Source organism: Rhinoraja longicauda, chromosome 13, assembly GCF_053455715.1.
Source record: "Rhinoraja longicauda isolate Sanriku21f chromosome 13, sRhiLon1.1, whole genome shotgun sequence".
Lineage (NCBI taxonomy): Eukaryota > Metazoa > Chordata > Chondrichthyes > Rajiformes > Arhynchobatidae > Rhinoraja > Rhinoraja longicauda.
In genome coordinates this window covers 30,774,646-30,800,791 of record NC_135965.1, presented here as the reverse complement: position 1 = coordinate 30,800,791, position 26,146 = coordinate 30,774,646, and the positions used below count along the sequence as shown (strand labels likewise).

General features: G+C 41.4%; 1 protein-coding gene across 1 annotated transcript; it reads left to right on the top strand.

Annotated features, from left to right (window-relative positions):
* Positions 1-26,146, top strand: parlb (presenilin associated, rhomboid-like b). The gene is made up of 10 exons (XM_078410713.1): positions 1-127; positions 5,024-5,246; positions 6,802-6,942; positions 10,987-11,035; positions 14,209-14,304; positions 19,991-20,140; positions 20,792-20,862; positions 21,695-21,796; positions 22,695-22,792; positions 24,489-26,146. The coding sequence occupies exons 1-10, from the start codon at positions 60-62 to the stop codon at positions 24,601-24,603; spliced, it is 1,113 nt and encodes a 370-aa protein (XP_078266839.1). The 5' UTR covers positions 1-59; the 3' UTR covers positions 24,604-26,146.

The following is a 26,146-nucleotide window of genomic DNA, read 5'->3' as shown; positions in this document are numbered from 1 at the left end:
CGTCGAAACCACTCCTTGCCGGAATTCGGTTGGCGCGCCGGAAGTGAGGGGGGACAAGCATGGCGTCCGTGTGCTGTGCGGCGGCTGTTTCCCGGCTCCTCTGGGCGGGGAGCGCTCGGGGCAGCAGGTAGGAGTGCAGCGCGGGAAGTCCAGGCATCGACTGGAGTGCGGGTGACAGAGACAAGTACAACCGACGCTAGATCGGCCAGCGCCCTCCATGATCCTGTGCCCAATTTGCTGTCCCCGTACTCCCCCCCTAGTAAACTTATCTCCCTGCCAATGTCACGCCCAGCCTCACTCCAGTCCTCTTCCCCCATCCATTAATATTCTGCCTGCTGTATCTTTCCTCGTTCTCTGTGCACTAACACCTCGGTCCACTGTGGTCCCAACCAAAGCCGTCACCTGTCACCGCTCCAGGCTGCCTCTCTCCCCTGGTACACCCCCCCCTCTCCAAAGCCTCATCTCTCCACACCCTACCCTATATTTTCGTCTTAGAGTGATAGAGCGTGGAAACGGGCCATTCGGCCCAACTTGCCCACACCGGCAAATATGTCCCAGCTTACACCAGTCCAACCTGCCCACGTTTGATCCATATCCCTCCAAGCCTATCCTATCCATGTACCTGTCTATACTCATTTCTTAAACGTTGGGATAGTCCCTGTCTCAACCACCTCCTCTGGTATTTTGTTCCATACACCCATCACCCTTTGTGTGAAAAAGTTGCCCCTCAGATTCCTATTAAGTTGTTTCACCTCAACCCTAAGCCCCCGCTGGTCCTCCATTCAACTACTCTGGGCAAGAGATTTGTGCGTCCGCCTCATCTATTCCTCTCATAATTTTTTGTACACCTCTGTAAGGTCACCCCTCAACCTCCTGCGCTCCAAGGAAGAGTCCCAGCCTCGTCCCAGTCTTGTTTTGCCCCATTTCTATGCTGTTTCCTGCCCTCCTCAAACATAGAAACATAGAAAATAGGTGCAGGAGGAGGCCATTCGGCCCTTTGAGCCAGCACCACCATTTATTGTGATCCTGGCTGATCATCCACAATCAGTAATCAGTGCCCATCTTCTCCCCATATCCCTTGATTCCGCTAGCCCCCAGAGCTCTATCTAACTCTCTCTTAAATTCATCCAGTGATTTGACCTACACTGCCCTCTGTGGCAGAGAATTCCACAAATTCACAACTCTCTGGGTGAAAAAGTTCCTTCTCACCTCAGTTTTAAATGGCCTCCCCTTTATTCTAAGACTGTGGCCCCTGGTTCTGGACTCCCCCAACATTGGGAACATTTTTCCTGCATCCAGCTTGTCCAGTCCTTTTATAATTTTTATATGTCTCTATGAGATCCTCTCTCATCCTTCTAAACCCCAGTGAATACAAGTCTAGTCTTTTCAATCTTTCCTCATATGACAGCCCGCCATCCCAGGGATCAATCTCGTGACCCTAGGCTGCACTGCCTCAATAGCAAGGATGTCCTTCCTCAAATTATGAGACCAAAACTGTACACAATACTCCAGATGTGGTCTTACCAGGGCCCTATACAACTGCAGAAGAACCTCTTTACTCCGATACTGAAATCCTCTCATTATGAAGGCCAACATGCCATTAGCTTTCTTCACTGCCTGCTGTACTTGCACGCCAACTTTCATTGACTGGTGTACAAGGACACCCAGGTCTCGCTGCACTTCCCCCTTTACTAACCTGACAAGGAAAAGCTGCAAGGAAGAGTCCCAGCCGAGTCCCAGTCTTGTTTTGCCCCATTTCTATGCTGCTTCCTGCTCTCCCCAAACATTTTGGGATTAATATTGACACATAATGGTGGAGTAACATAGCAGACCAGGCAGCATCTCTGAAGAAAATGGATAGGCGATGTTTCATAGAAACATAGGTTGGAACCCTTCTTCAGACTGTTCATTTTGGAATGAAGATTTGGAAGTTCAATATAAACTCGAGGACACGATTTAAACAGTACATTGAAAAAAGGATGAAGTCCTGCAGAATGAACATAGGGAGTTTGAAAAGAGATTAAAAAAACATTATCTCAGAGGTAGTAATCTCTGGTTTGCTCCAAACATGATGTACTATTAAGAGCAGCAATAGAACGTTAAGTCAGATGTATATGGCTGAGGAGCTGGTGCAGGGGGCAAGGATTCAGGTTACTGGACCATTGGGATCTGTTCCAGTTAAGAAGTGACCTGTTGCAAGAGGGATCAGTTTTTTCCCTGAACTGAAGGGGGACTGTTATCCCGGAAGGAAGATTTGCGTATGATATGCAGGAAGATTTAAATTAGGCTAACAGGGAATTGGATTCAAGAACAGAAAAGAGGCAACTAGGGAGAAATACTGCAGTTAAAGAGAGCAAATTTAATAGACAAGATAGTCAGGAGCATGGTAAAGAGAGAGGGAAGACAGGTGGTTTAAAGTGCATTTATTTCAAAGTTAGAGGCTTAACAGTAAAGACGAACAACATTGGGGCATGGATTGACTCGGGTGACAGGGACACGATAGCCGAAATAGAAATAAGGCTGAAAAAAGGAGTACTGGCAGCTAAATGTTCCAAGGTATAAATGCCACAGCTGTGATAGAGGTACACTGAAGAGAAGAGAGGGAGGGGATTGCCTTTTGGATGAGGGAGGTCTTAACATCAGTGCGTAGAGAGGATATTCATTCTACCAAAGTACAATTCCACCTAGTCTTCTATCATCAGCAAACTTAGTTTTACTGAACACGTACTTGGCCTACTGGGCCATTATAACTTCCCTTCCCATTCCCACACTGACCTTTCTGTCCTGGGTATTTATTCACAAAATGCTGGGGTAACTCAGCAGGTCAGGCAGCATCTCAGGAGAGAAGGAATGGGAATGTTTCTGGTCGAGACCCTTCTTCAGACTGGGCCACATTCTTTGACAGAGGGAGGCCACATGCAAACTGGAGATATAGCACCTCATTCCACTTGGGTAACTTACAACCTAACTGTATGAACATTGAAATTTCCAATTTTAGGTTAACTCTAACAAACCTCCTCCTCAGTCAAATCATTGATATAGATAATGAATAGTTGGGGCAATCACTGATCCTGTGGTACCCTGCTAGTCACGGCCTGACAACCTTAGAATAATTTGTTTATTCATTGCTTTTGTTTGATAACCACTTCTCAATCCATGTTAGGATGCCAAAACGGCACATGGCACTGCTTATAGAGCTGCTGCTCATAGTGCAAGTGACCTGTGATTAATCCTAACACATTCTCTCTGTACCCACATGGGCTTCGTCTGACCGATCCAGTTACCTCTCGCATCCCATGATGTGTGTGTGGTTTGGTAAATTAATTATTATATACATCTAGGGGAAAATGAAAATGCAGAAAATAAAGTGGGATTGATGTAGAATTACGATTAGCATAAATTAGTGCTTGCATGTCAACGTGGACTCGGTGAGCTGAAGGGCCTGTTTCTGTACTGATTCAACCCCCAAATCTATGTGCTTTAATCTTACTGACCAATCTCCTGTGGAATCTTATTGAAAACCTTCTGAAAATACTAGTGCATCATATCTAATGGTTCTCCTCTATAATTATTTTGAGTTGCACTTCAACAATTAAAGTATTTGAAGCGGATTCAAGTATTCGAAGCGGATTAGTTATACATTATTTTCCTTTCATAAATCCACGATGACTCAATACTATTATTCTTAAGGAGTTCTGTTATTGCATTCTTCTCGATAGACAACACCACCTTCCCCACCACTGAAGTTACACTAACATATTAGTAGTTCCATGTTTCTCTTTCTCCCTTCTTAAATAGTGGGCCTACATTTGCTATCTTCCACTTCATGAAAACAGTTCCAGAATCTAGAATTTTGAAAGATCGTAGCCAAAGTGCTCTTGACTTCTATAGACATTTTCTCAAAACCTCAGGGATGCAGATTATTTGGGCCTTGGGGTTTATCAGCTTTTAGTCTCGTTGACTTTAATATTATTTGTTAATACACATTTCCTTAGTTTCTCACTCTCATGCTAGCCTTGATTTTCTGGTATTTTAGGTCGTTTTTTTGTGGTTTTGTGGTTGTTTAATTCCATTGTCATCTCCTTATTCTCCATTATAAATTCTCTATCTGGAACAGATTCTCGACACCTTTGTTTTTTGATGCCTATAGCAGGTCTAACAGTCCATTTAATAACATATTTAATTTTTCACTTTTCCTAATGATTCTAGTAGTTTAGAAAAAAAAAATCTGGATTTCATACCTTACTTCTAACATGCCTTTCAATGTATTTTCCTAGCCAACCAGAGTGAGTGTGTTCACCTGATACCTTTGTTTTAGATAGAAATTTACATTGAGTAATTTAATAATATTATGGCCACACTGCCTAAAGGCCCTTTCATTCTCCGCCTTTACCTCTAATTTAACTTGTCCAATCTATGTAGATGGATATTTCCATGGTTACTTTATTACTTCTGTTGTGTGCTCTTTTCAGTACCTGATTTACGTCATGCCCAATATTACAACTACTATTTGGTAACCTATAAATAAGTCTGATTAATATTTTCTGTTTTTTTGCTCTCTGAGCAATTAAATTATATCCATACCCTGATCGCACTCAGAAAGTGGTTAAAAAAACAAAAGTAGCTTGCTTTTTAAATAGAGATGTAGTGTCCAACAGCAGGGAAGGCATTGCAAGCTTTTATAAAAGATTGGTTTGGTAACAACTGAAATATTGTGCCCTGTTCTGGAAGATGTTTGGAAAAATAGAGTCATACAGGATAGGAACAGGCCCTTTGGCCCACCATGTCCAAGCTACTGATACCTATTAACACCAGTCACAGATTTTAAATATATTTCAATTTCCAGATGTGGGCTTGTTCAGTTGTTAATGTTCTTAATCAACTGAGATAGTGTTCTGGCCATCAGTTTTCTATATTTTCCTCGGGTGCAGCAGTTTGTGCCTCTGTTAATTCAGTGCTGACACTGTGTGGTGAACTTTGTAAACTGCTATAATTTTAAGGGGAATTGACCTTTCTCTTCTAGGTTAATTTTTTACACTGTATCTAGACGGGGGTTTAGAAAGACACCCAAAAAAATTGATCCTCAGAAAGTGGAAGCAGAGAAAATGGCTCAGAATGATTTGGCGTCGAATGTGAATCAGACAAGCAAAAGCAGCCTGACACCAATGTTGGAAGAGCCTGTCCTATCAAAATCAGTATCATTGTCATTCAGGCGGCTCGTCAAACCCTTTGTGTTTACTATAGGGGTAAGTCGATGTTGTTTTAACATGAAACTACTACAAAATTTCTCAAACATGCTTCTGAGGTTGTGTTCCATGGGACCAGTTATCTTTCAGTCCTGTTTCTAGACAGTTCTTGTCAGCAGGCCATAAGTTGATTGGAGATCTGTCTTTCCTATCATAGTTATGCAGACTTACTGAACAGTGGCCAGGATCTCGAACTCTGATTATAGCCTTAGATGTTGAGGTTTATATTAAAAAAATTACTGGTCATCACACTGAGCCGAATGAACCTGTTCCAAAATGTTGTTTGCTAAGGCAGCAGTATCTCTGTAGTCTCAGTTCTCTGTGGTCTCATTTATTTTTACATCTCTCTGTGGGATCTTTAATCAAAATCTTCGGTCAGTGCATTCCGTGCTCTTGTTATTCTTTTGATCGCAAACTTTTTTCAGAGATTTGTTATTGCTTGTGCATTATGACACAGAAGAAAGTAATTTAGCTTTTCAGATCCACACTACTTCCCAACAGAGCACAGTTCCATTGCTTTGCCCACACCCCCGCCCCCCCCCATAAAAAACCTTTTATGTGACGATCAATTCATCAATGGGTTTATTTGCCACTTAACTACATTAAATGGTAATTCACAGTAGTTAATTAATCTACCAGCATGTCTGGGTATTGTGAGGAAACCAGAAATGTAGTCACAGGGAGAATGTGCAAGCACCATGCAGAGAGCAAACAGATACATCACACTTAATTTCATCTAAACCACTCTTTTCTTAAATAGTGGAGTCGCATTAGCAACCCTCCAATTTGTAGCAAGCCATTCCAGGATCCAAAGTATTTTGAAAGATAATTGTCAAAGCATCCACTATCTCCATGGCCACTTCTTTCAAAACTCTGGGATGTTGGTATTTATCAGGTGCTTATTATTTTTCAGGATCAGTAACTTCTCAACAGTATTTTCTTCCCATAATTTCCCTGTATGTTCCTCCTCCATTTTGAGTCGTTATCAGCAGAGAATCCCAGGACAGTGGGGATACCATATCTTCAGTAGGCTTTGAAACATCCTTGAACCTTGTCCTTTATCCTTCTCATGATCATTTCCCATAACAGAGCTTGAAATATAGTGTCTTATTTGGACGTTATGTGAATGAGGTGATTTGGCGAATACAGCCAACTGAATAATTGGGGCTTCTTTGCTTGGTATGTTAGCCTGGGAGAATGCAGATAGCCACTTCCCCAGTGGCTAGTGGTGGTTTTGATTCGGGTGTACAGGTTAAACTTCCAGACTTGCAGATGTGCAAACCACTATGTCAACAAGCACATCCACTTTAAATGATTATACATGTGCATACATACGCGCACATATCCACTTGCGTACAGTTTGCTAGTCTATTTATCTTCCCTCTTGTCAGATTTCATGTACATGGATCTTTTTCTTAGTGGATTGCCCAGTAGATTATGTTTCATTGGACATTATCAACATTGCACCTAATGGGAGAGATGATTTGCTTAATGGTTAATAGTGTTATATGCTAAATTCAGTTTTCCAATGGACGCTGAGCATTAGTTTATGCAGTTCACAGGAACCTCATTTGGCACGGCAGCCATTTGGCAATATGAAACACTCAAATCCAGAGTTCAAAGCTACTTCAATGACTTGCGTTTGGATTGGCTGGAAAAACATCAACCACCTAAAGCAGGAGACATCAGGAAGCAGGTAAATTTTCACTGCATGCAGTCTTTTTTGTTCTACTTTTAAATTGCATGCTACTGATCCATGTTTACTTCCCAAATTTTATTTCCTGAATATGCAAGGATGAGCTGATTGCAGAGTCATGAGGAGAGGACAGGTTAATGCTGTTGTTTTCCTAGGCATGCCTCTAAACTGGTCATCGTAACTTGTGAACAATACTGGTGGGCAATAGACTGGTGACTACCTTTTGAAGAAATGTCAGGATATCACTTTGTTGGCATTCTGCTGAATACATGAGAAGTGCATCAAATGACATATTGAGTCAAGCTAGAAAATAACAGCCTGCAAGTTCAAGGAGTTTGTTTCATTGGGAGGCATCACATTGTTCTAATCATATTAATCAACATATCTTAATGAATATGTATAGAAAATCCATAATCATGTGAGAGGGGAAAAGTTAGATAATTAAAGTAACCTGAAATCAGATGCTAGTACCAGAATGATTCTTGGTTGTAAAAATCCAGCAGGTTTACTTTAAGGAAGGAAATCTTATACCCTTCTGCAATCTGCTTATATGTAGCTTCAGATCTGTACCAATGTTGCTGCCATTTGCCTGCAATGCAAAGCCACCTAGTTTATAAATCGTCAGTGATGAACAATAAATGTAGTTTCTTGTCAGTAATGCTCATGTCCAGTGAATGAATTTATATAAAAACACCAACAATTATTTTTGTAGTACCTGATGCTCATGGCACAATATCAAACAAAATCTGGCACTGGGCCACTAAGAAATCTTTGGGCAATTTGAGGTCAATTGTAAGAAGTATTTTCAACCAGAAATAAAAGCATGTGAATATGTTTAGATAAGCAATTCGAGAACATGGATCCTTGGTAGCTGATGGTGCAGCTTTCCATTCCTGAACATGAGAGCAGGAGATAGCAATATGTCTTGAAAAACATAGTGCTGGAGGAACTCAGTGGGCCAGGCAGCATCTGTGGAGGTAATGGACAGACACCGATTCAGACAGGAGAAGGATCCTGACCGAAAACATCACCTCACCTTTTGTGTCCATAGATGTTGCCTGAGTTCTTTCAGTACTTTGATGTTACTCCAGATTTCAGAATTTGTCTCCAAGCCTTATGACTCCTTAGGTTTGTTCTCTATTTGACCATCTCAACTAGATTTCCCAGCACCAATTTCTATAATCCCAGGATTCCACCAATTCCCCCCAAATTATCAACCTCAACCTTGAACGAAGTCTGACAAAATCTCTATAGCCCTGTGAGTTAGCCAATGACAAAGATTTGCAACTCACTTAAAACCTGTTTGCATGGATGAGTTGGACTGGAGAGCCTGTTTCGGTGCTGTATTAAATGTGCAACCTCTTTTCCTGAGATTGTCCCCTGTAGTTCTGTATTTGTTAGCCAAAGGGTGCAACGTGTTAGTATCCACCCTGTCATGCCCTTGAAACTCCATTTCAAAATGATAAATTCCTTTTATTTTAAACTCCAGTTAATATGCTTGGTCTTTCCTTATAGCTCTCTCATTACAGGGATCGATCTAAAAAAAGATAAGTATATTCTCCCCAAAATAATGTCCTCCAAGTATGCTTTCTACATATATTTGTAGCAAACTATCCTTATTCTTGTATTCTAACACTCTTGCGATAAAGATCAACATGCCAATTGCCTTTCTGATTGCCAGCAGATTCCAATTATGGGTGCACGTACACACTAAATTTCTGTGATGTATGCACAAGGACGCCAGAACCTTTCTGAACAATTATTTCTGAACAGTTACTCTCCATAACTTAATAACTTCCCATCCATGTTATTACCCACTGCCACTGTCTGGTCCACTGACACATATTAGACCCAGCGTTATTTGTTATGAGCACTTCAGTATAGTATCTTCAATCTTATAATTGAATTCAAACACTGATCCTTGTAGTATCCCACTAAAATAATCCATTTATTCTACTCTGTTTCAGGCTGGTAATTAGTGCATTATAAAATATTATCTCTAACTCCACGAGATTTTATCTCATTTAATAACATTGGACAAATGTTTTTTGAAAATCTAATGGTGCTACTTGGTACATCCCAATCAAATTATCCACTTCCTCAAGCCTTCTAAAACTTCTTCCTTTGCAATGTAGATGTGGGCATTAGATTAACAAATCAAGAGATTTAAAAAAATTATTATTAATTTCTCTAGTATTTCTTTACTTGTTAATTATTTTAAGTTCCTTAGTCTTATTCGCCTGTTCATTTTCAACTATATTTGGAATGTTTGTGCACCCCCCTGATATGAGGGATACAAAATGTGTTTAATATATCAGTGATATTATTTATTCTTATCACTTTATTTCCTCTTTCTGAGAGGATTTCACATTTGCCTTTTTTTATTCTTTACAATTTATAGAAGCTCCTGCAATTTGTTTGTTCCTTGCTGGTTCAGTTTTCAAATAACCAATTTTCATATTCAGTACTTTCCTCATTACCACCTCCTTGTCATCACCACCTTACAAATACCTTTTAATCTAATATTTTCCTTAACACTTTAATTAGCATTTAATTTTTCATGTGGAAATTTTATTTATCAATAAAATTCCTATTGCCCTCATCTCTGGGATCAGTCTAGAAAGTTGGACTGGGAATGTTCAAATTTCTTTAGTTGTGTTGCTCATTTATCACCATACCTTGAAATTCCTTAGTATCTTGGCTAGCTTGCACTTCCTTTCCATGTAAATTTATTTAGATTTAAGATATTTGTGAAGAACATAAGAATCATACTATTTGCCTTAAAGTTGATTTCTATCATATTACAATAAGAAAACAAAACAGATGTATGTTAATGCAAATTCTTCACGAGAAGTACCACTATTAAATATCTTACTTCAGTCATCATCTCACTTACAAAGTCATCACTTCAGTGGCATATTTTATCGATTATCACATTTAGACTTTAGAATTGATCGAAGTAGATCGTTGTTATACCATTTGCCATGCCTTGAGAAAGCAGCCAATATAATCGACCACTTATGCGGTACTTTATTCTCCCCTTTCCTGTTGTGCAGAGTATACAAAAGCTTGAAACCACATATCACTAAATTTAAGAACAGCTTCTTCTCTACTGTTATCAGACATTTGAACGAACCACTCGTAAGCTAAGGATGATTTCCCCAATCTTTCAATATATCTCATTGCAGTCCTTGCACTTTCCTTTGCAGATTTAACACTAAATTCTACACTCTGTTTATTTTCCCTTATGCACTGATGAATTTGTGTATAATACGACTTCCCTGGATAACATACAATTTTTGTTTTACTGTATCTTGGTATAAAGGACAATAATAAATCAGCATCAATATTAAACTGCACTGCACAAGTTATCATTAAATAAAAAATTCTGGAAAAACTCAGTAGGTCAGGCAGCATCAATGGAAAGAGGAACGGTTAACATTTCAAGATGTAAACTTGCTTTGTTCTGTATACATTTAATTGGAGGACGTTGGCAGTGGTGGAAGGGATCTGGTTTACAAAGTAAGTAACATTATGATATGAAAAAAGTAATTAAAGATAATATTGAGGAATATATATATATTTTCTAGATCTTGCTCCTTCAGATTTTTGTCGATATTTACCTTGTGCATAAAGTAAACTTGATTTGTTTGGGAAATGGGTTTGAAAAAGGGGCCCAACCCAAAACATCCTTCCACAGATGACCTGCTGAGTTCCCCCAGTAGTTTTGCTGAAGATTCCAGCATCTACAATCTCTTGTTGCTTTAGGGGTAGAATGGTCTTTGAAAGAATTTGCAGAGTTGGTGTGCTTTGGATGAGTTGAAGTGCAAATGAATTAAACTGAACAGGTTAGGATATGGGAGGTTCAATGGGAACTTTGAGAGAGTTGGTGTGCATAAAGAATCAGCATTGAGAATTACTTTACTGCAAGATTGAGCTTTGAGAGGATGGAAAACTATTTAAGAATGATAGGGTGATCAGACAGGTTTCAATGATGCTTGTAAGTTCTAATTTATATCGGAAGCAATTGTTAATGTGTTTCAGGTGAACCAGTGGTGGAACAGTCTTACTGAGGGGCAACGGACCGTCACAGGTTTGTGTTAAATGCATTGGACGCAAGTGGCAAGGCTGAGAGAAAGTGTTGAAGAACACTGAGGAGGTAGTTTTCTATCTCAGGACAGTTGGCCACTTCAACCTTCTGGGCAATGATGCTTAAACATGCTTCAAAAGTTTTTTTTCCCCCACTGTATACACCTTACAACAGCACCAATTTGCTTTAGAATTGCATTCATTCATGATAATATCCTATATACAATACAATACAATATATCTTTATTGTCATTGTACAGGGGTACAACGAGATTGGGAATGCGCCTCCCATACGATGCAATAATTTAATTAATTTAAACAACAACAACCCAACAAAACAAATTGTAACAGTTTTAAGACAGAATAAAGTGCAAGTACATCTGTGCCGGGTCACTGTGCGATGTGACCATCCGGCTCAGCAGGACCGGTTCATAGCAGCTATGGCCCTGGGGATGAAGCTGTTCCTGAGTCTGGAGGTGCGGGCGTAGAAGGCCTTGTATCGTCTGCCCGATGGAAGGAATTCGAACAGACTGTTGCAGGGGTGTGAAGAGTCTTTGTGGATGCTGGTGGCTTTTCTGAGGCATCGTGTGTTGTAGATGCCCTCCAAGGCTGGTAGCTGTGTTCCGATGGTCCTCTGAGCTCTATGGACTACCCGCTGAAGAGCTTTCCTTTCTGCCTCCGTGCAGCTGAGGTACCACACAGGGATGCCATGTGTTAGGATGCTCTCCATGGTGCAGCGGTAGAATGTCGTCAGCAGCTGTTGGAGTAGACCAGACTTTTTCAGTGTTCTTAGGTAGAACAGTCATTGCTGTGCCTTCTTGACCAGCGCAGCAGTGTTATTGGACCATGTTAGGTCCTCCGAAATGTGAGTGCCCAGAAACTTGAAGCTGGATACTCTCTCCACACTGTCCCCGTTGATAGAGATCGGGGCATATTCCCCGTTATGTGACCTACGGAAGTTGATGATCAGCTCCTTGGTCTTGGTGGTATTTAGGGACAGGTTGTTATCAGAGCACCAGTCCGCCAGGTTCTGCACCTCCGCTCTGTATTTTGTTTCATCACCGTTGGTGATAAGCCCGATCAAATATTCACAATTTGGAAGAATATTGTAAGAACTCTTTTAATTGCTCTGCAAAGAAGTTTCCAACTGAAAGTACAGCAGCCAACTGGTAGCTTGGTTTCAGAATATCAGTGAATGCTCCTCCTTTTCAGCTGAATGTCCATTGGCTGCCATCTCACTTCAAACTTAAGATTTGGTTGCTGTTGACAGAAAATTACATCAACATCCAATCCTTGCTACCACACGATGGCGCTGTATGACCCAAAACCACAATTCAGCCATTTCATTGATGGGACAGATTAATCTTACTGCGCTAGAATTCATCCCTTGATGCTCCAGTCTTGGACCTCTGTGCGTAAGATATAATAAAACATCATTTTCTACATGGGGGGGGACAACAGCAGAGTAAAGTTTTACTAGGATTCTCCGACATTAAAAACATAACTGTACAGCACAGGAATAGGCACACAAACAGCCCACAATGTCTGAGCCGAACATAATGTTAAATTAAATTATTATCCTCTGCATGCACATGATCCACATTCCTCCATTCCATGCATATTTTTATGCCTATCTAAAATCCTCTTAAACTCTATTATGATACCTGCTTCCACCACCACTCCTGGTAGCACCTTCCAGACACCCAAAAATATATGTTGTAAAAAGATTGCCCCATACATGCCCTTTAAATTCATCCCCTTTGATCTTAAACAGTGCCCTCTAGACTGTGACATTTTCAACCTGGGATAAAGGTTCTGACTGTCTATCCTATCAATGCCTTTTATAATTTTATGTATTTCTATCAGGTCATTCCTCAATTTCCCATGTTCCAGGATAAATAGTCCAAGATTATCTGACCTTTGCTTATATCCAAAATCTTCTAATCCAGCCAGCTTTCTGGTAAACCTCTTCTGCAAACTTCCTCTCCAAGACTCCACATCCTTCCTTTAATAGGGCGACCAGAACTGCATTCAATACTCCAATTTCAGACAATAGACAATAGGTGCAGGTGTAGGCCATTCGGCCCTTCAAGCCACCACCACTATTCAATGTGATCATGGCTGATCATTCTCAATCAGTACCCCATTCCTGCCTTCTCTTCATACCCCCTGACTCCGCTATCCTTAAGAGCTTTCTCTTGAATGCATTCAGAGAATTGGCCTCCACTGCCTTCTGAGGCAGAGAATTCCACAGATTTACAACTCTGACTGAAAAAGTTTTTCCTCATCTCCGTTCTAAATGGCCTACCCCTTATTCTTAAACTGTGGCCCCTGGTTCTGGACTCCCCCAACATTGGGAACATGTTTCCTGCCTCTAACGTGTCCAACCCCTTAATAATCTTATATGTTTCGATAAGATCCCCTCTCATCCTTCTGAATTCCAGTGCATACAAGCCTAGTCGCTCCAGTCTTTCAACATATGACAGTCCCACCATTCCGGAAATTAACCTACGCTGCACGCCCTCAATAGCAAGAATATCCTTCCTCAAATTTGGAGACCAAAACTGCACACAGTACTCTAGGTGCGGTCTCACCAGGGCCCTGTACAACTGCAGAAGGACCTCTTTGCCTAACCAAAGTTTTATAAAGCTGCATCATGCCTTCCTGTCTCTTGGATTTAATGCTCGACTGATGAAGGAAAACATACCATACACCGTATTTGTCGCTCTCTACTTGTGCTGGCACTTTCAGGGAACTATAAACGTGGACCCCAAGATCCCTCTGTAGATCAATGCTGTTAAGGATGCAATTCCAATAAGTTGATCATTCAATTTTTACTTCTCAGCTTTTTCCATGTGGCCTCATTGGACAATCCTTCGGCAATGCCATCTTGGACTCCTGCCATGTTGTTCTCTTTAATCACTAAAGCAACTGCTGCTCTTCCTTTACCCCCCCTCCCTCCCCCAACTGTATTTCAGCTGTAGCATCTGCACCCTGGAACATTAAGCTGTCAGTCCTGTCCTTCCTTTAGTTTCTGTAATGGCTATAATGCCCCAGTTGAACATGCCTGTTCACACCGTGAGTTCATCCGGTTTACCTGTCAGATATCTAGCATTAATATAAATGTAATTTAATCCAACTGTCTTTCTTTGCCCCCTGTCTTCTGTTCTTTTGCAGGGATTATAGCGGTCAATGCATTAGTATTCTGTTTGTGGAGAATTCCCTCAATGCAATGGACTATGGTAAAGTACTTCACCTCAAATCTTGCTTCAAGTAAGTGACAAATCGTCTTCACGGTTTTTATTTACATCCATGTGACTCATCAGCATTTTCTATGTACATTTCAAGTTTCCTTCTGGGACTCTTGGCATGTTTTGAACTTCTTTTTGTAAATTTAAGGTATACATTTCTATGAGGTACTTTTATATTGTACCTAAATATATAATGTTGGTTAATATAAAGATGGTTAGTTATGATACTTTGACAACGAATTATGTTTAGTATCTTTGCTACACCTACTCTTGTGATATTCAATGCAACAAGGTCAATGGGAGCTTTACTTCAGATCTGACCTGGGAGTGTTTAATCGAGCAGTATAGAAAGTGCTTTACAGAGCATCTAACCCAAGTTTAACTGTAACAGGAGTATTTGAGGGGTGATTAAAGGAGTTAAACTGAGGCTCAGACCTTAGCTGAGGTCTAAACTTTCCTATTTCTGAACTGGGAGTGCATGGAGGGAGTTTGATAGATTACCTTAATACTTTATAAGATCTGACATATTTGATGGGACACTGTGGAATGACTTTATTCGCCTGTAGCTGATTTCGTGGTTCTGAAAGCTTGTATAGGACCTCAAGACTTTGATGATCTATTAATGTATAACAAGTTTCCATTTAAAATGCTAGATTTCAATCTTGGGGCAGTATGTTCTGTCCTCCTTTAGCCTAGCAAGTGTTACTTTCAAATCGCAGGTTTGGGTATCTGATCCAGGCTTCAACGATTCTCTTTCCATTTTGCTGAACTTATTGGATTTATTGTGTACTTTCATATCAGCATCCAAGAAGAGAAAGAATAACAATGCTTGCCACAGATGAGAATTTTCAAAAATTATACTTTTTTGATTCCTAACAATAATTCAAAGTTAGGAAATAGATATGTTTATTTTCAGTTCCAGATAGTATTAAAACAACAATATTAAAGTATGTCACACATGAAGAGGCTGTAAGGGGTTTTCTGCGCCGAGCTTTCGCCCGACCTAAGGTCCCCGTGCCTTGCTCTGATCTCTTGACCAGGCTGCGCACACTGGTTCCCCGTGAGTGGTTCGACCCACTCACCCCCTACGGTTCTAGACACTGGACTTAGATGCAGGAGCGTTGATAGTGCAGAAAAACTCAACCAGACCAGATTTGAAGACCAGGGTTTAAATGGAAAAGGCTTTTATTGAGCGCTTGGGACTATTGTACATGAATGCTCTTCACAGTTCTATAAGACATATCTATAAGACACATACCGAATTACATGAATACTTTTGACTATGAATCATAAAACATACAGTTCTACAAGACATATACATGAATACTTTTGATTATGAATCATAAAATGTACAGTTCTACAAGACATATACATGAATACTTTTGACTCTGAATTCTAAAACGTACAGTTCTACAAGACATATACACGACTGTAAGATGGGGAACGTACGACACATCGCAAAATTGGCCAACACATATTTACTTATACACCCACGTTAATTAAACCACCCTCCCCTCTACACTAAACTATGTCCAGGATGTGCAGGATCGGGGTATATGCTCACCATGGGGCTATTACTGGGGTTACTGGCTGTTCGTGCTGCTTCTCCGCTGTTCTCCGTGAGGGTCGTGCTTGTTCCGTGAGTTTCTTCCTTCCGTTCTTCTCGGTATAACAGAGCTTTATTTGTCGTTCGGTACCGAAGTACCGAACGAAACTACATAGCAGTCATAGAAAAAAAAAGAACACAAGACACATAACGCCAACACAAACGTCCATCACAGTGACTCCAAACACCCCCTCACTGCGATGGAGGCAACAAAACTTCCACTCTCTTCCCCACGCCCACGGACAGACAGCTCGTCCCCGACCGACCCGCACAGTCCCCGCACCGGGCGCTGAAACGTCTCGCGGCCGAACCGGGCGATGAAAGGCCCGCGACCAAGCTTTGCGCAGCTAAGTCCCGTGGTCGAGCCGCACCGGGCGATGTCAAGTCCGCAGCCGAGCCGCACCAGCGATGAAAAGCCCCGCAGCCGAGCTGCACCGGCCGATGTTAAGCCCCGCAGCCGAGCCGCACCAGCGGTGAAAAGTCCCGCAGCCGAGCTGCACCGGGCGATGTTAAGCCCCGCAGCCGAGCTGCACCGGGCGATGTTAAGCCCCGCAGCCGAGCTGCACCGGGCGATGTTAAGCCCCGCAGCCGAGCCGCACCAGCGGTGAAAAGTCCCGCAGCCGAGCTGCACCGGGCGATGTTAAGCCCCGCAGCCGAGCTGCACCGGGCACTGTTAAGTCCAGCGGCCAAGCCGCACCGGGATGTAAAGTCCAGCGGCCAAGCCGCACCGGGTGATGTAAAGTCCAGCGGCCAAGCCGTAGCGGGCGATGTTAGGCCCCGCAGCCGAGCCGCACCCCGCGCCGTGAGGAAGAGAAAAGTCCCCCCACACCCACCCACACCACCACCCCCTCCCACACATACACAACCAAAAAAAATATACAAAAACCATTCCAACACCGACACACAACAAAAAAAGGGAAAAAAAAGACGGACAGACTGCTAGTCAGCCGCTGCCGTTAGGCGCCGCCACGTATTGGTGAGTCTCCGTTCTCCATGCCGTTTGTTGCCTCCTCTGACTTCTGTCTTGCATGAGTTTTTCGTGAGTTTAAAACCCAAAAATCGTGGCCAGTTATACTATTCTGACTCGTCCTATCTCCCGCCAGATCTCGGGATCTCTTTGTTTCAAAGATGGGTATTTGAGATTTCTCTTTGATCTGCGTTATGTCCGGGGGTACCGGTGATGGCCAGACGGTCTGTTAATCTGTTTCTCGTTGAGAGGTGATGGGTTTAACTGGTTTCCCATCTCCTGCCAGGTAGGTTTCTATGGGCTATTGTGCCCCCTTAACGAGATTAACTGTGTAGGTCGGCTTGGGGCATTGTGCGTATGCTGATGTCAGCGCCCCAGTGTCTGGACTTCGACCTGGTTTCGCAGGTTTCTGCACGGCCAATATCCATCCATTGTTCTGGCCGTGGCTTTGCAGAAACCTAGAGACTGGGCTGTGGGGCTTTTGCTTTTGTGGCTGGTCACGAGGTCCCGCGGCCATCTTGGGACCCACTGATTGTGACATCCCTTGTTAAAAAACTGACCGCAGCCTTTCTCCGCTATCAGCCCCAGTCCCGTATAAAATGTCCAAACTGCAGCTCTTTGGTTTTGTTGTTTTGCAGAATGAGGGAAAACTTCTCAAATCTTACAAGGCAAGCCATGACTTTGCTTTGTATTGTCCAAAATAGAAGACCATTTAGCATTTCGAGTCTTTGGCTTTTTTAAAGTGAAATCTTATTTAATCTTGTTCTCCCCCCTCCTCCTGCATTTCACTTTGATTTTGCTTTCTCCAAACGTTTACGTTACCTTTGGAAGGCCACCATTGAATCTGTCTCGATTGCACTATCAGGCAGTGCTTTCTAAATCCTAACACTGATTATACATGTTTTGGTTTCCACATGTCAGCTTCTCACTGATCATCATGAATTTGTGCACTTTGATTAACTATGCCTCGACAATGAAAAGTTGTTTCTTTTTATTTACTGTGTCTAAATGGTTCATGATTTTACACAAATTTCTTCTAACCTTCCGCTTCAAATTCCCTCTTCGTTTTTCTACACTAGTTATCCAAGGAAAACGGCCACCATCTTTGCTAGCATTATCTATCCCATATATGATCCATCATGTAGAAACAGAGAACTTTCTACATGATGGATCATATACTGGATAGATGCTGGTTTACAGGAAAAGACAGCACAGGTGGCACGGTGGCGCAGTGGTAGAGTTGCTGTCTTGCAGTGCCAGACATCCGGGGGGGAGAGGGGAGTCAGTCTACCTCACGACAGAAGGGTGAGGAGTTGTACAGTTTGATAGCCACAGGGAAAAAGGATTTCATTTGCCGTTCTGTCCTGCATCTTGGTGGAACCAGTCTGTTGCTGAAGGTACTCCTTAGGTTGACCAGTGCACTTCTAATTGAAATGGTTTTTCATACCACTCCAGGCATGAGCCGTCAGCGTTTGGGTCGAAGTCAATTCCATCGCAACAGGGTGATATTACATTAGCCACAAAGGGCGACACAGTGGCACAGCGATAGGGTTGCTCCCTTACAGCGCCAGAGACCCAGGTTTGATCCTGACTATGGGTGCTGTCTGTACAGAATTTGTATGTCCTCCCTGTGGCAGCGTGGGTTTTCTCCGCGTGCTCCGGTTTCCTCCCACACTCCAAAGACGTACAGGTTTGTAGGTTAATTGGCTTGGTATAAGTGTAAATTGTCCCTAGTGTGTGTACGGTAGCAGTAATGTGCAGGAATCGCTGGTCGGCGTGGACTCGGTGAGCCGAAGGGCCTATTTCTGTGCTGTCTCTCTAAACTAAACTAAACTCAAAGTGCTGGAGTAACTCTGCAGGTCTGACAGTATCCCTGGAGAATATGATAGGTGACATTGCAGGTCAACATGGATAGGCGATGTTTCTGGTATGAAGAGGGTTCAGACATGAAACATCACCTATCATTGGTCTCCAAAGATGCTGCCTGACCGGCTGAGTTACTTCAGTACTTTCTGTTTTTAATTTATATGATCCATCCTTCTTGGAAAAATTTTAATGAAACTCATCCAAAGCTTCCACACAGTTTGTAAAGTATAGGGACCACAATTGGACTGAATAGTCTAACTGGATTTGATCTGTGTTTTATATTGGTGCAGCATATTCTGTGCCCTTCATGAAGGCCAGAATCCCATATCCTGTACTTTCCAGTTAATTTGAAATGTCTCTTTCAGTTATTTGTACTCTGACCCATCGATTCCTATCTCCTTGCTCCACAGAAAATTAAACCAATTTTCATGTATGTTCTCCGATTCTTTCAACAAAGCGGTGTCACCCAACTCCTTTTTATATTGAATTCCTGCAATCATTTGACTGCCAATTCCATTGACCACTCCAGGCCAATGCGCTCTGCACGATTTGTGCACAGATGGTCATTACTTGATTGAGCTTTTTGAGGAGGTGACAAAGGTGGCTGATGAAGTGCATGGTGATGGATGGTGTATACATGGATTTTAGTGAGGTCTCCCATGGTAGGCTGATCCAGAAGATTAAGATGTACAAGATTTACGATGACTTGGTCGTATGGATTCAGAACTGGCTTACTCTTAGAAGATAGAGAGTTATGGTGGAAGGTAGAATGCTGCCTGAATTAGAGAGTGTCTGCTACAGAGATCGGTTGCATAGACTTGGATTGATTTCTCTGGAGCATTGGAAGTTAAGGGGACTTGATAGAACTATATAAAATTATGAGAGGCATTGGTAGACAGTCAGAACCTTTTTCGCCAAGGTGGGAATGTCCAACACTAGCGGGCATTGCGATAAGGTGAGAAGGGGAAAGTTTAATGGAAATGTCTGGGGCAATTTTTTTTTACAGCGGTGGGGGCCTGGAACACATTGCCAAGGGTGGTGGTGGAGGCAGATACTATACAATAGTGGCCTTTTGGAGGCTTTCAGATAATTACATGAAGTGCAGGAAATAGAGGAATATGGATCGTAAGATCAGCTTAACCAGGCATTATGTTCACACAAACATAGTGGACCAAGGGGCCCGTTCCTGTACTGTACTGTTCTATGTTCTACTGCACAGGAATGTAACTCATGCGGGGTTTTATTTTTAACTTTTTTTTTTACTTTTAGAAACCCTGTGCCTACCTATGGTCCTGTCAACTTTCAGCCACTATTCGTTCTTTCACATGGCAGCAAACATGTACGTGTTATGGAGTTTCTCCTCCAGCATCGTATCACTTCTTGGGCAGGAGCAGTTCATGGCCGTTTACCTATCAGCAGGTAGCACACTTTCATTGTGAATTGTAATATCTATGGCAGTGTATTTGGATCTTAAGGAAATCCACGCGGAAAAGATAACATTGAAAGAGACCAATACTCCCTGTTGGATTTTCCTTGAATCCTGTTCAGGAGAGTGAGGTACTAGAGGAGCCTTCCAGGATATGAGAGCAGATCCAAGCTTTGGATTAACATCATAGCATTGGATTTTGTACAGCATAAAGTGTTTAGCACATCAGATAAAATCAATTTCTTCACACCATTTTAGGGGCTGCACAGTGGCGTAGCTGATAGTGTCGGCTCACGACGGCAGAGGCCGGGTTCGATCCTGATCCCGGGTGCTGTCTATCTGGAGTTTCCTCTGGATGCTCCGGTTTCTCCCATTTCCGACAGATGTTCATGTTTGAGAGTTAATTGGTCTCTGTAAATTACCCCTAATGTGTTTTTTTTGTGACCGATCCCTATATTGTTTATTTACTGAATTAGAGGAAGGGCAGAGTTGCTTTTGTGAAATTTTTATTCCTCTTAACTTTTGCCCTGATATTTTTATTTGGCTCGTTTATTCCAATATCCTTTTCATCTCTCAACTGACATTCTCTGTACATTAGCTAGTCAATATGTCCACTGCCATATGCCTTTTTTTTCTCTTTCTAGGGGTTATTTCTACATTTACAAGTTATTTATATAAAACGGCCACTGGTCGATTGGGCGCATCCCTTGGAGCTGTGAGTATACTTGCAATTTTAATTCATTAACAATGTGCTGCTCATCAAGATATTTGTGCAGTTTCAGCATGAACGATTGAACGTCCTTGCATCTCCAGCCTTTGTGACTAATCTGGGGAAAAAACCTCATGGAAGTAAAGCTTTAATGTGGCCTGCAAGTTGCATTTTGCTTATTTCCACTGTTTTCCATCTGGAATTGTTGTTTATCTATCTGTTGTAAACTAAATACTCCCGGTTGATCCTTTACTTATTCATCTGATTACATTAACCATGTTATCTTGTTCTCCCCAATCTTTTTAAGTATCTAACATTCCAGTCCCATGAAACTGTCATCTGTTTAATTTGGAAATATTCATCTGTCAGTGACTGATTGGTCTTCTAAGTCCATGCATGTCTTGAGCAGACTTCTTGGAGAATATTTCAATGTTATGTTCACCTGGTCCCTGTTATAAGGGTGATGCCTAAATCACACTGTTGGGAGATGCCAGACTACCTACTGCCCATAGAAATACTCAAAAACAATTTTTTGAAGAGACTCAGCCATACTCCCTGACTGTCAACTATCAAGAAATCATAGATGTTTCTAAATGTCTTTGACTTTCAAAAATTAATTTAAAAAAAAAAAGAAATTATTAAATAATCAAATTATTTTTAAAAAAAATAATGTTTGAGGAAATAAAAAGAAAAAGATTTGAGTAACATCTTCTGGTGCTGTGTGGAATCGATAAACCCCGAGTATATTTTTTGTTACCAGAAATTACTATTTTGCGACCTAAATATTGATAATATTGGTCAAACGTTTTTAAGCTACTGTTTTGTCTTCTCTTTCCAGTCTGGTGCAATAATGGCTGTACTGGCTGCAGTCTGCTCCAAAATGCCTGAAGCAAAGCTGGCTATAATCCTACTGCCTATGATCACCTTTACAGCCAGCAGCGTAAGTGTTGGCTGAACTTTATAAATTTAGTGTAATTAACTTTTTATTTGGTATCTAGTCGCTGTTTGTTTGCTTCTATACACTAATATATAAGGGAATAGTGGCCTAGTAGCATTGAGTCCGATCAGGGCTATGTCATAGCAAAGTGCTGGCTTTCGTTCTCTGAAGAATATTTGTGAAGCTGTGGCATAATCTGTCAGATCTTACCATTTTAATGATTCACTGTCTCAGCTTGACAGGGTGGGATTCTAAGTCTGGGCTGTTGGTCAAGCATCATAACTACTTGACGTCATATATTTATGCAATAAATATATTTCATTGATTGTAACAGACCAGGTCATCCCCAAATTACGACAGGGTTCCATTGTGAAGTACTGTACATAAACCAAGCAGATCACATCAGAAATTTGGTTGTGAATCGAGTTCCCACAGGGCAGGACATGACAGTAGTCCTGCAACGGCTAGCAAACTGACCCCGCCAGTCTCCCAAGTGCTTGTTCATATCGGACGGTCGTGAACTGGGAGCACCTTTATAATGAGACAGTTATTTAAATTAAGATTGCCTTCAGTGCAATTGCTGTTCACAGCAGTGGGTAATCTCATAACAATGAAAACAAAACACTTGTATCAGTTAGAAAATAAGTAATTTGATGTAATTCTTACCCTTTAATCATCATCTCATGATGTGTAACTGACATTGTATTTCTTGTGATGTTTGCCTTAAGTATAAAATGCAGAGCAAGGAATAACTTGATTAAGCACTGATTTTTAGAGTTGAAAGATTGTGATTGTTATTGTTTAAGAACAAAATCCCATGTTTTCCTCAGGTACATCAGTGGGCAGTTGCAGTAGTTTTTTGCAGAAGTGTTTTCATTTGTCTTGTATTCTCCTGTTGTAGGCTCTGAAAGCAATTATTGCCATGGATTCAGCAGGCCTAATTTTCCGATGGAGATTTTTTGACCATGCAGCTCATTTAGGTGGTGCACTTTTTGGAATGTGAGTTTCAAATGATTTCATTTTAATTTGTTTTAAATCCAGTTGGCAGTTTCTTCTATGACATATAAAAATATAGCTTTGCAAAAGGGTTCTATATATAATGGTTGTAAAATTAAATGGTGGATATCAGACACATCTATTAAAGGTAATTAGTAAATTTCCTGTCGAATAAAAATGGGGTGCTGCAACTACATTCCATCGGTTTAATTTAGTTTACAGATGCAGCGCAGAAACAGGCCCTTCTGCCCACTGAGTCCACGCCAACCAGCGATCTTCATTCACTAGTACTATCCTACAAACTAGGAACAATTTACAATCTTTACCGAAGCCTACAAACCTGTACGTCTTTGGAGTGTGAGAGGAAACCCCACGCGGTCACAGAGAACGTACAAACTCCGTACAGATAACTCCCGTGGTCAGGATCAAACCTAGGTAAGGCAGCAACTCTTACCGCTGCACCACAGTACTGCCCCAAGGTTATCAGGGAAAAGATGCAAACATTCCGGGCAACCTCTCTACTTACCTCTCCCTTCCATGTGATTACTACAATACACGGTTCAGTCATCCCACCACCTGAGAAGTGCATTCATATCTCCCACGCTTAGTTCAGCTCAGCTAAATGGCAAAGGACTCTAAGAGGGTCATATTGGCCAAATACAGGCAAATGGGACAAGCTCAGGTAGGCTCCTTGATCGGCATGGAGGAATTGGGCCAAAGGATGTGTCCATGCTCTATGACTGTGATTTACATGAGACGATGCTGCACTTGTCACTCAGTCCAGCAGGATTATTATAAGATTCATAGCCCTGTTCTAGCTGGTATGCTTTCAAATCATATACATATTGATTATTATTGTTAAAATTACTACGGTACGTACAACAAAAATATTATAGAGGAGATGCAAGATACTGCAGATGCTGGAATCTCTAGCAAAACATAAAGTGCTGCAGGAACTCAGTAGCTCAGGATGACACACTGGTCAACCTGAGAAGTACCTTCAGCAACAGACTAGTTCCACCAAGATGCAATACAGAACGCCACAGGAGATCCTTCTTCCCTGTGGCATTTGTACAACTCCTCCCCCCTTCTGTCGTGGGGTAGACTGACTCCCCTCCCCAATCTATGCACATCCCCAATCCTTTCCACTCGTCACTTTAATTTCATGTTTCATGTTTTTTTTGTTTTATGAATGTTGGGAGATCAATTTCCCTCCTGGGATAAACAAAGTTATATGTATCGTATCTACGGAAGGAATGGAGATACAATGTTTCAGGTTGGGACCTTTCTTCAGGCCCAATCTGAAGAAGGATCCCGGCCCAAAACGTAGTGTGTGTCCTCTTTTCACAGTTGCTGCCTGAACTGTTGAGTTCCTTCAGCATATTGTGTTTTGCTAAAAAAATATCAAATATCGTCCCATTAAATTTCTTCATACACAGATCCTGAGACAGTTCAGAAATTAATAAATGAGATTGATCTGTCCATAAAAAAATGTGATTAAAATACTTAGCCTTAAAATGAAATCTATGCAATTTAAAGTATTTTTGGTAGCGGAATAAATCTTAATTCCTGAAGAGACATGAAACAAGGCAAGGAGTAGGTTATTCAGTTTAATATTTGAACTAAGTAAATTGTTTGAAGTGGCATTGTCGTTTTTTAGCATAGGCATTTGCTTAAAAAAAAAAACTTTTTCTTCCAGTTGGTATATATTTCATGGCCACGAGCTGATCTGGAAGAACAGGGAGCCTTTCGTGAAGGTGTGGCACAATCTAAGGAATAAGGGTCCTGGGACTGGAGGAGATGGACCCTCATAGGAAAGAAGCTGCATTTCTTTTCAAAGATTCCTGAATGGATTAAGAGGAACAAGAACTGAAGCAATAACTGGGCTCAGGAGAAGGAAGAATTTACATCAAGACTGAATTTGTACCAAGCTGCAAAGTACTGTGAATTTTAAACTGAAATTAGACAACAGAACTGCCTGGTTAGAAATGAAGAGGAGCATTTCAAAATGGTAGCGTTGGGCAGACATTTAGCAGCCTCAAAAATTGAAATCTAAATTTTCAGCTGTTTGAAGCCGACTTATTTAAACTTTTTCAAACACCTCCACCTTTCACACTGCCTCCTATCTGAAGGACGAATCACCAAAACAAAAATTGTGTCAGCCAAATTTACCTGTCATGCTTAAAATCCATTATCACGGTATAGTCTTCATAGTGTACAGAGTTGAAGTGTTTATTTGTCTTGTACAGGGCGCATATTTTCAGAGTTGCTCAAAACTGGAAATGCTGTCAAAGCAAGCTCAGAGTGTGATCAATGGAAACTGCTGAAGATTAACCAGCTATGTCCTTGCAGTTTACCAGCAGCCATGAACACCTTGCTCTTGTCCAGATGGGTCCTCTCCTCCTATTAGGCCCTTGGCTGGCACTGTTTTCTGGAGCCAAATGGGAATTTTTAGTAGCCACTCGCATACTTTGAACTTGCTATGTAAGCCTTGATTCATAATCCATAGATTTAACTTTGTGATGCAAATAAGATTTTCCACATAATTCCTGTGATGAGAATGTAATATTTGAATCTTATGGCATATAGTTTGCCACCATATTACGAATGAGGTCTCCCCTCTCCATTTATACTACTCAGAAAATTGGCTTCTCTGTCCCAAAGCTGTTTGTAATCTGAACATTATTGCAAGTCAGAAATGTGGCTGTTCAGCAATATATTTAAATTAAAACATAGCCCATCCGAGGACAACAGATAATTAGACCAAGTAGTATAATTAGACCAGGCTGTTTAACACAACATTCAGATATTGTCAAAAACAGAGTTCCCACAGCAGAAGATGCCTGCAGGAGGTAGCAAATCCAAACCACTGAACTCTCAGACGCTCCTTCGTATGGATGGGCAGTTGTAACCTTGGTGAGGACCTGTATTGCAAGAAAGAATGCAGTCAAGACAAAACAGCTCAATAACACCATATGCTTTCAGGTTTTCAAAGCTGCAGTGAGTTATATGCAGCAGTCACATCAATGTTAAGTGACCAGCAGTTGGAAGCTTTACTGTCATCCCTGTATTTTATTTGGCATGTCTTCCTATGAAGTCTGCTAAGAAAGCAAATAAAAACAAAACAGATGCAAGATGCTGGAATCTTGAGCAAAACTCAAGTGCTGGAGGAACTCAGCAGGTCAAGCAAAATCCAGAGACGGAATGGACAGGTGATATTTTGGGTCGGATCTGAAGAAAGGTCCTTACCTGAAACGTTGCCTGCATATTCCTTCTCCAGATGCTGCCTGACCTGTTACGTTTTTCCAGCATTTTTTTTATTTTGCTAAATAAAAATAACAGGCTGCTTTTCAGGTT